We start from the raw sequence: 11,187 nt of genomic DNA, 5'->3' as shown, positions 1-11,187 counted from the left end.
TTCGAAACATTACATCCATCATTCCTCTATTTAGACTTAAACATTCTCCTATTCTAGTTAAGGATTGACAAAAAGACTAGTTCGACTAGTTTTTGCCTAATCACATGGTTAGATAAATTGAAAATCCTAACTTGACCTAACTCAAACATGCCAATTTTTTTTTAAATTTCAGTTTTTATTTATTTTTTTATTTTATATATATATATATATATATATATATAAACAGACTTAAATCATGTAATTACTTTTCAAGTCTTTAATTAATTAACTAATGTTTAATTAAATAAATTAAATAAATTATTAACTTTACATGTTAAATTATTTTGTTATTATTAATAATTGAAAAATAATTTTTAATTGTTAATATCCTAAAGTTTCAATACTATCGCATATTTTTATCTATCAAATAATATAATACAAACAAATTAATCTTTTAAACTATTTTCTATTTTAATTATTAATTTGAAAGAGGATTCATAGGTTAGTGGGCTAAAAATGTGAATCCACTCCGTCAAATCAGTGGTGGGTTGGCACGTGGACTTACGAGCCCCGACTGGCTTGTTCCATGACCCACAATTGAAACACAGAAAAACAAAATTCTTAAAAACGTATCAAATATTCCGGCTAAGATTAAATTATTACATTATTAGATTTTGCTAAGTTGTTTCAAACTAATTCATGAGTAAAATATTATAAATTAATAAAAAAATGTTAAATATAAACAGAAGAAACGGCAAACAAAGTTGTTTGAGTGAGAAAAATATAAATAATTTGTTAGGTTTAATGGTATGCATAACATATATCTCCACGCACGAGTTAGTAGCATGATGTGTTAAAGATTTCACATCCACTAGAGATGATGACATTTCATTGTATATTAATTTATATGTAATTAATTTAATAATAAAAGAATATCATCATTATTAGTGGATTTCTACCTAATTAGATTGTAATTTGGGGAGAAAAGTCTTCCTACACCAGTATATATTTCCTATACAAGAAGTGATGTAAATATACACTTAAGATATTTTTTCTTCTTACCATTTTCTTACCTACAATTTTCTTATAAAGAAAATGAATCAAAATATGTTTTACAAAAACCAATTCAATTTATTTTCGAAAACAGTTTGGTTAATTAGTTCAGTTCCATTTAGTTATATTCAGTTTAAACTATAGTTTTTTTACACCTCTACTTGCCTATGGGTAAATCATATTGGTAACATTACCTATGGACAATACTCCATCAAAAATTACCAACAAATTTTAGAAATTATACCAACGAATTTGTATTGCCAATTAATTTTGTTTTCTTTGTAATAAAATTTTAACACCCAAAGATAGGCAATCTCTGAAAACTTGTGAATTGCTCTAGAAAGGCTTTAAAATTTACAAGTTGTGAAAATAAAAGAAAAATTGTCTTTGTAAAAGGAACTTTCATGGTTGGCTTTGAAAACATTATATTTGACCGTTTGTGAGTCCTATGTATGCAAGATGTGACATTATTTTTTTTCTCGACTAAAAGTAGGTTTGACAATGGGAAACTAACATGGTATAACCTTTTGTCAATGCGATGGTCTTTCATTTTGAATACTCAGAGAAAAAACTCTTCCCAAGTTCAGCAGCAACAGAATGTCGTTGATTACAGTTAAAGTTTTAGTTTCTTGCTCTTACCTAAAATTCATATATTTGCATATCAAATACATACAAATCACTATTTTGATTGAAGCACTTTTTATAGAATCATTATTTGTGATGCTTAATGTATACAGGTCTTGATTGAGTTGATTCTGTGGTCTGGCCTCATATTTATCACTTCACAAGTCCCATTCTCAACTCCAATATAAGGCTATAATAACTTGAAAGTGATGTTTGGTAAGAGGTCTATTTTTTAGTTTTCTATACACATGCATTTGTATTTCATCATGCACCGTTTTGTATGTGTCTGTCTATATATATAAAAATAAAAGTAGTTTTCATCTCTTATATTCACCTTTATTTCAAATATATTATTCTATTTTATCATTAAAATATAATTCAATATTTTATTACTAAAATACTATTTAATCTACATTTTAATTATGACATGCACATGGAAAGCGAATGAGAAAGATTAAAACTGGTTTCAAGATTTTTTTTAGTTTATTAAACTAAATTGGAGGCACAACAGATTTTCTTTTCAGAGACCATTTTTTTTCCCGTAATATCATTATAAGAAGATGAATTTTGTGCAAATAATTTTCCAGTTCTGTGAAGCATAACATGGTGTAGAAAGTTGTGGTAAGGTATTGTGTTGAAAATTTGTAGCTAATAATGAAGTATACCTTAGGGTTATGCATGATCTAAAACACATCGTTTTCTTGCAGTATAAGTCGTAAATAAAAATTGGTGAAGATAGTAAAAGGAATATATTATATAGGGGTCTCAATCACATTACTCCACTTGCTGTTCTTCCAATCGACTCACTCACTATTTCTCAGCTTTTAGTGGTTGGACATCATGCTTGCTTCACGCATATGCCAAAATAGGGCAAGAAAATCAACAAGCAAAATTAATAGAAAAAAGGGTCCTTTGTATTTGTTCTTTTAGCTAAAATGACAGTCATGATAAATTATTCAAATACCACCTATACATGTTATTCATCATAAATTAGTATACACTTTTCAACCATTAGACGTATATGATTCTGAACAATTTTTATCATCACTTATTTTTATCTGACATGTATCAAAAGAATTAATAACATTTATTTATACCTCATAAAAAATAACTAACACTATGATAATCTCAGATCAACTAATAGTTTATGGTTATTAACATGCTAAAAGTTTATCAGGATCCACTATTGAACCGAAACTCTGAAGGAGTATGGAGTCAAAATTCTTAAATTAGTTTAGTCACTAGTTGTCTATATATTTAACGCGAAAAAAAATATATGAGAAAACCGTTTCACGGGTTAGATTGCTATTTTTAATCAATCAATTTGTTTTGATCGATTTGTTTGACCCAACAAATTAACGAGTTAGTCAACGATTTTTTAAATTCAAAATTAAAATAATAAATAATTTAAAAATGTTATTTTTTATTATTATATTATTTGAAGGATAATATAAAAGTATTATAATTTAAATTATTAACACTTACATATTAAGTTTTAATTTATTAATTATAATGAAATAATTTAATATTTATACATAATAATAATTATAATTTATCTAATTAAAAATATTAATTAATTAAAAACATAACAAATATTTATAAGATTAAGTGTGTTTATAAAAAAATAAAAAATAAAAACTGGTGTCGTTCTCCGGTAAGATAGACCAAGATTTTATTAAAATATGAAACTGCATTATCATTTTGATGATGTGTGGTGGTGGGGGATGTTAAAGTGGAGAATTGACGTTTCCTTTTATAATTGAAATGTTAAAAATATGTTATTTATGAATGGTCCGTGTGAAAGTGATGGAATATAGAAGTGTTAAGTATTTTAAATTGGTGCATCATACATGACAAACAAATAATCTCGATTTTACCTAAAAACAATAATCTATTGCTAGCCATGTACACTTCAGAAGTGTTGAGCAAAATTCTTAAACTAGTTGAGTCAAATTTGGTCTCTGTAATGCTTTGTACAATGGAATTAGAAGAAGAACAAACTTTGTGGAGTAAAATATGAAAATGTATGTTGATTCATCTGGGGATTACTGCACATAGTTCGCATATTTTGGTTTTCTAGTTGAAATGTTAAAAAGCGTGTTGTTTTGCTTAGATTATGTGTCAGTGTCTACTATGTATGAAAGCTTGTTACTTACAGCTGTAGACTTTATGTAAGCAAAACTAAAGTAGCAAATGATGAGGTTGTTGTTGTCTGTTTAATGTTTCTGAGTTTTGAAAAAATTTCCGTTATTGGATTTAAAGAATGTTGCTGTCAACAAAGTTGTATGCTTCATTCTTTCATAATTGTTCTCCTATCCCTAAAATATTCAATGCCGAAGATGGGGTACAGAAACTGTAATGCCCAAGAGACAACATACTTACGCTATGATATGACAAAAGATATAAAGCTCTGAGCAACATCCTTAAGAAATGTCATTTTTATTTTCTTACAAATCATTGGCGTTTTCTTCAAACCAAATTCGGTTGCTTGAACCCTAAAACAGATTCAAAATGATAATAATTAACGTATTTTTGTATGATCCATGTATACGTGGAATGATTATTGACATTTTGTTCGTATTGTAAAGAATTTATAGTAGCCACAACAAGCAATGTTCTGTAGCATTGCTGTTTCCCCATTTGTTATGTTGGTTAGGACTTAGGACTCATATTGTCCCTCAGTAGAGTTGATGAACACGAAGACATTATTTTTTTTATGTCTACTTTTCTCTTGAAAGCTAAGACATTTTCAGACTTTTCTACTGTCTAGATTTCGCTTCTTCCCTACTCAAAGGCACCACCATGGTATGGATTTTGCATATGAATGGCGTTTTACACCTAACATGGCTATAAAGACCGAAGAAAATAAAATGGTACTGTGCTTTTTGACTCAAATGGAGAAGGTTGGCCCTAACCCCTTTTCACTCCACAGTAAATTTAAGAGAAAACTTATGAAAGTGATCATGATTACAACTCAAAGTGGACGTGGGAAGCTAAAATTGAATTACAATCTAGATCCATTTAGTTTGATTAAAAGTAACTTAACAGAACAACAACATTGGAGCAAAAGATGCCACATGCTTCCATTAATGGAGTGACATACATGCAAGATGCGGGATGCTGACCCCTGAATTGAGGCATGTGCTGATTGCAGATTATAGGAAGCAATATAAGTTAATGAACACAGTTTCCAAGTTTTGGCTCAACCAGCACGTTGGTTCTAAAATAATTACGTATGGCTTTGTAAAACAACCAAGGTTACATGATATAAAATCCGTGACCAGCAGAATAATGGTATTTTGACCTTTAATCTAACAGTGTTTCTAAAATATTAGACACCAATTGACTGATGGGTCATTCAATCTTGTTTTACCTTAGTACTAGTATCTTATTTGTCTTGTGTAACGATTTAAAAATTCACCTTGATCCTCTTTACCCTTGTTGTTTTCCCCAACACCCCCCCATAAATTCTGGGAAAGTTCATATTCTTGGTACTGATAGTCAATATTTTAATGCTTATAGTTGGGATTGTGATGACAAGGGACAGCTTTATTCTTTTGCTTTGAGCCTGAGTTATGTTATGGCTATTACCATTTGGGCCTATTATTCATGGTTTCTCGTGAACCCTCTTTTGTGTCTCGAAACTGTGCAGACTTTTGAGTATATGCAGCCTTTGATTTGGAGGTGATCGTGTGGGTAGGATTTGATTGCAAGGTGGAATTGCATGTATGGTAGTGGTTCCCCTTATTGGCTTTTGTTGGACTCTTCTCTTCTCTGTATGAGTTCACAAGCCACAAAAAGTGTTGGAAAAGAAAGCAACTTTCTCTCAATTAGTTATGTGATTCACTCCCCACTTCCTATTCAAAAGGTCACTGCTTGCTCAAGGCATCCAACAAAGAGTTTCACATGGTGGGGTGTGTCATGTGTGGCCGTGTCATTTCCATTCCAAGGGCATTGAAAGCTACCACTTTTATTTTCTTCACGTAATTAAAGCTCTGTCCTCATTAAGCTGTGGTCCATCTGCACTCTCTCTGTACTAATTCACACCTCTGACTTTGCTTTTCCTCTTATTTACTTACTATCAGCTACACCTTAAACAACATTCCTATACTTCTCTCATTGCTTATTTTCTTGGGGGGCCTCAAATCCTTTATACTCATTCATCAATCTTCTGGGGAAAACGCAGTCAAAGAATTTTCAATACGTGTTCAATTATCATACAAACTGTGAAGTTAGACAGAAAATACTAAACCCTGTCCTTGTATACTTATTATCCATGTTTTTTAGTTGATACATGGTCCAAATTCTAAGAAATCTTGCGGTTTTCAGTAAAAATGAACAGAAGCTAAGAAAAAGTCATATATACATGTTAAGGGGTAATAAATCAGAGGAATATAAGGTGGGAAGGGGAAGAATTTAGCTATGAATCATGTGAATTAAAATTCAATGTCTTGTACATTTTACTAAATTATTATGTTATTTTAAGTAGTTTTTGAAATTGTTAAAAACTGACTATTCTGTGTGTAATCAATTGCACGATAATGCTAGGGACCGCCTCCAAAATCTTATTAATTGGACTTGTAAGCCAAACTGAAAAGTTGGTTGATTAATTTATATTGTTGACGTTGTGTTTAATTTAGCAGTGTACCCAAAGTTGAAATTGCATCATGTTTATTATACTGGGTCCACCAATTTGAAAAAGATATGAGCTACTTTATAATAATTGTTAACCAAGCTTATGAGCATGAATACACCATTAAGACTTTGGTTCATTATTGCTAATTTGTAATTTCCTACTTATTATTCAAGTCTTTATTTAATTAGTCCAATTTCTTAAGACTTCAGAACCAATGTCATGATCCCTCCACCTCTACCCCTGGGACAAGTTTAAAATCGAGATCATGACACAAAAGATTTAGGTTCCTTTGAATACAAACTCCAGAAGTTTCAGTTTCAATGCCATAATACCATAATTTAGAGTGCATTAATTGTATAAAGCTTTTAATTAAAGAAAGTAAAAGGAAAAGAAGATGATGAGTTGCTGCAGCAAAGTATGGGTTTTGGATCTGCAAACACAAAGTAACAGTTAACCATAATAACTAATAACTAAAGTTAATTAAAATATTACCAAGTTCTGTAATTCATGCCTTGCTTCTACCTTACCTTTTGTTTGTCCTATGTTGAAGTATTATAATTTTTTTGAATATACATACGGACAAAAACTATGTTTAGAGACATGAACTACCACCTACATGATTCCGTCTAAATAGCCATTCCTAGACACAACATCTCTGGGCCTCTCTTGTCTCCCTTCAACACACTTCTAACTTCCAAACACTGTGCCAACTCCAATGTCACAATTGCACATTAACACTACATAAACCAAACTCACTCTCGAAGGGTATTTCCGTCAATTCACATACTACAGTCCAATTGGACCAGTTCTGTATCAACTGCAATGTAAGGATAAGCATAGATCTGCAGAAACAGTGTTACAGTGAAATTTCCTCTCTCTTTCTTTCTTTTTTTTTTCTTTCTCTTTGCTTTGATATCATAAGATCGTTGATTACTTAGTTATAGTACGAACTTGTAACGTATTTCGCCGGAATATTCCTCCGGGAAATGGGGTTTCTCAATAGCCACTGAGGATTAACAAAAATGGTTGATGGAGAAGAATTCGCCGGAGCTTCGGGTCTGCGGCGAGTGGTAGAGCTCATTCTTGCCGTGCTCTCTCTCTCGCATTCGATTCGTGTCTTCGCCGGAAAATGGCAACTTATTCGCAACAAGCTGGAGGAGCTTCATGGCGGTTTAGTCGCCGCCGAAAACTGCGACTCCGGCGAGAGCCCGTCGCTTTCGAGGCTGGTGACGGCGGTGGCGGCCACTGCGACGGAGTGCCACGATCTGTGTCGGCGCTGCGTGGATGTTTCCTACAGCGGGAAGCTTCTGATGCAGAGCGATTTGGACGTGGCGTTCGCGAAGCTCGATGCGCACGCGAGGAAGCTGTCTGAGATATACAAAAGGGGGATTTTAACAAATGGGTTTGCGCTCGTTGTGTCAAAGCCGAGTCTTGGGGCTTCGAAAGAGGACATGAGGTTCTACGTGAGGGACTTGACGACGAGGATGAAGGTTGGAGATTTGGGGATGAAACGACAGGCGTTGCGGAACCTTCTAGAAGTTGTGTTGGAGGATGAGAAATATGTGAAGGTGATTGTTGACGTGGCTGAAGTGGTTCATTTGTTGGTGGGGTTTTTGGGTTCTATCGAGGTGGAAATCCAGGAGGAGAGCACTAAGGTGGTTTCTGTGGTTGCTGGGTTTGATTCTTACAAAGGGGTTTTGGTTGGGGCGGGGGTGATTGCTCCTTTGATTAAGGTTCTGGATTGTGGGAGTGATTTGGGGAAGGTTGCGGCTGCAAGGTGTTTGGTGAAGTTGACTGAGAATTCGGACAATGCTTGGTGTGTTTCGGCTCATGGGGGTGTCAGCGTGTTGTTGAAGATTTGTGGTGTTGCTGATTGTGGAGGTGATTTGGTCGCACCTACTTGTGGGGTGTTGAGGAATCTCGTTGGTGTTGAGGAAATTAAGAGGTTTATGATTGATGAGGGTGCTGTGTTAACTTTCATTAAGCTTGTGAGGTCCAAGGAGGAAGCGATTCAGGTGAATTCGATTGGATTTATTTTGACTATCGCCTCTGGGGATGAGTTGGTTAGGCAGATGGTGATCAGAGAGGGAGGGATTCGTGCTTTGTTGCGTATTTTGGATCCGAAGTGGTCTTATTCTTGTAAAACCAGGGAGGTAGCAATGAGGGCCGTTGAGGATTTGTGTTTTAGTTCACCTAGTTCTGTGGGTATTTTGATGAGTTACGGCTTTGTAGATCAGCTGACATACTATATTCGAAATGGGGAGGTTTCGATTCAGGAGTTGGCATTGAAAGTGGCGTTTAGGTTGTGTGGAACATCTGAGGAGGCTAAGAAAGCAATGGGGGACGCAGGGTTTATGCCAGAGTTTGTTAAGTTTCTGAATGCAAAGTCCTTTGAGGTTCGAGAAATGGCAGCTGAGGCACTCTCTGGCATGGTTATGGTGCCTAGAAATAGAAAGAGATTCGTGCAGGATGACCATAATATTGCCCTTCTTCTGCAGTTGCTTGATCCAGAGGAGGGGAATTCTGGTAATAAAAAGTTCTTAATATCTATATTAATGTCCTTAACAAGTTGCACTAGTGGGAGGAAAAAGATTGTTAGTTCCGGATATGCCAAAAACATAGAAAAACTTGCGGACGCTGAAGTTTCTTCTGACGCAAAGAGACTTGTGAAGAAGCTATCCACTAACCGGTTCCGCAGTATGTTGAGTGGAATCTGGCACTCATGAATGTAATTCATTTTTTTTCCTTCACCCTTTTTTTAACTGTATATTTACATAAGTGCCTTACAAGTTTTGCTAATTTGTGTTCACCTTATTGATATGTTTTCTGTCTTATTTCATTGGCCTTACCTTCAACAAGAGTAGCACAGCTTTATGCTGAGATTGTAACCAGGTGTAGTGATAAGTGATACCATAAAAGCGTTGTTGTAGATTTTCTTGAGGATACTCTGCCACTGCTGTTAGGCCATTGTCTATGGTAGATTGTACCAAAGAAGTATATTATATTATATATATTATATCGAAGAAAAGGAAGAATGTAATTAATTACTAGTTACATACTGTTATTCTTAATTTCTCATTCACATAGCCTACCTTAGTTTTTGTTTGGCAATGTTCCAAAAACATTAGTGTGTGCATTTGTGAATTGTGTGGTTACCACATGGCGAAGACGTCAATCTTTGGCAAGCATGTGAGTAGTGTAAGCCTTTCTTTTCTCTGTCCGGCATTATATATAAAAAAGATAGCGATAGATGAAGTTTCCATCTGTATTGCTTTGTCTTCTAGTATGCACTGTCTTTTGGCTATGGCTATTTCCTTGTTGTTGATGAAGAATTTGCACGTGGTGGCAATTGCCAATTTTGATATCATGTTGCCCAATAACTGTAATAGATAAGGGAACAAAATGATCCCCCATCATCCACCCTTTGTTTAGTCTTCTGTTTTTAGTACTTTCAAGCTATAAAATAGTGACAGTGAAAGTGCAAGTTCCTAAAACTGGGTAAGAGATTTAAGCAATTGGGTTCCGTGAATGAACGGAAATTTATCCTCTTGATTTGGTTGTGGTGGTGGTTGGAAAGTGTTGGCTCTCTTTCTCATGCTCTGTGTGCCAACCTATGCAAATGAATTAGGCTGATCTTGGAAAGTGTTAATGGAAGCCTTGTTCAACATTCAAACCTCACTAAATTATTTAAACTAATGGCATTAACAATATCTTAGTTCTAAATTCGATTACGGGGAATACTCATTTTGAGTTTAAGTGTTGGATTACGATAGTTGCAAATTGTCTTTTTTGTTAAACTGTTAACTGCATGCAGTGGAGAGGTTCTTCTTTAACATTCAACATTATTTTTCAGTGAAAATCTCAGTGTGACTTTCCTTATAAATAAATAAAAAGTTATCTAACGGTTACACCAAAAGTAGAAAGATATATTTTTTCTTTTGACTTTTCCTATAAGAGTAACAAAAAATTATAAAGTGTTCTCATGGCAACAAATCAGAAGATTAAACAACATCTTAGGAAAAGTGGCCCATCCTCCCAAACCCAAAGGTTACATTTCTTTCTTTATTGTTATTGGAAGTTATTTTCTAATAATTTTATTAAACTTTTTATTTCATGCAAAAGTTCATTTTAGTTTATAAACAACATTAATTTTATTGTTTTATTTTAATTTTTTTATCCTTAAAATTAATTAGGTAATGATAGAGAAGTTTAATCTAGACATTATCAAAATTATTTTGAGATTAGTATTTTATATACCTCTTGTGAGTGACTATTCCTTTCGGTGTCCTATATATTACATTTCTTTAATGTGGATTACTTGCATTATTCTCTTTCTATTTTTTTCTTTATTGTTTTTCATAAGCTTAAATTGTAATTTTGTCTCGCTTTAATATTTCATCCATGATTTTAGTTTTGTAATTTTTCTAATAATTTTAATATCTTATTTTAAAAAATCCTACATGTGTGCGTGTGTGTTTGTGTATCAAAGCCTCAATTTATGACATCTTTTTTATTCTACTTAATTAAATTGTTGTTTGATGATACTTTCAATAAATATGTTAGCTTTAGTGTTTAATTAGATCAAAATGAAAGAAATAAAAATGCATATAAAATCAAAATTAGACCAAAATTACGAGTTTTCTACATTGAAGAACTTAAATCGCAAAAAAAGGGTTTCAAAATCGCAAATGAAAAGTGAAAAGATTACAGATTGAAATATATTTTTCTTAATTGGATATTTTTTAATCTTTAAAAATATATATTCTCCAGTGTAAGTATGCATTGAATTTCATTTGTTGCGATCTTTAAAAATTATAAAAATTATGTAGTTTCAGACCATGTTCTTTGTTTAACAAAATACTGTTTGATTTAGACAAGAAAATAAGTGAATCCGT

At 33.1% G+C, this 11,187-nt stretch overlaps 1 protein-coding gene across 1 annotated transcript; it reads left to right on the top strand.

Annotated features, from left to right (window-relative positions):
• Positions 1-6,880: 6,880 nt before the first annotated feature.
• Positions 6,881-9,575, top strand: LOC137811967 (vacuolar protein 8-like). Its single transcript, XM_068613830.1, has 2 exons — positions 6,881-9,020; positions 9,157-9,575. The coding sequence occupies exon 1, from the start codon at positions 7,315-7,317 to the stop codon at positions 9,016-9,018; it is 1,704 nt and encodes a 567-aa protein (XP_068469931.1). The 5' UTR covers positions 6,881-7,314; the 3' UTR covers positions 9,019-9,020; positions 9,157-9,575.
• Positions 9,576-11,187: the final 1,612 nt, after the last annotated feature.

The sequence above is a fragment of the Phaseolus vulgaris genome, chromosome 2 (genome assembly GCF_000499845.2).
Source record: "Phaseolus vulgaris cultivar G19833 chromosome 2, P. vulgaris v2.0, whole genome shotgun sequence".
Classification (NCBI taxonomy): domain Eukaryota; kingdom Viridiplantae; phylum Streptophyta; class Magnoliopsida; order Fabales; family Fabaceae; genus Phaseolus; species Phaseolus vulgaris.
Note: the sequence above shows the minus strand (reverse complement) of the source record. Positions and strands in the feature narration are given on the sequence as shown.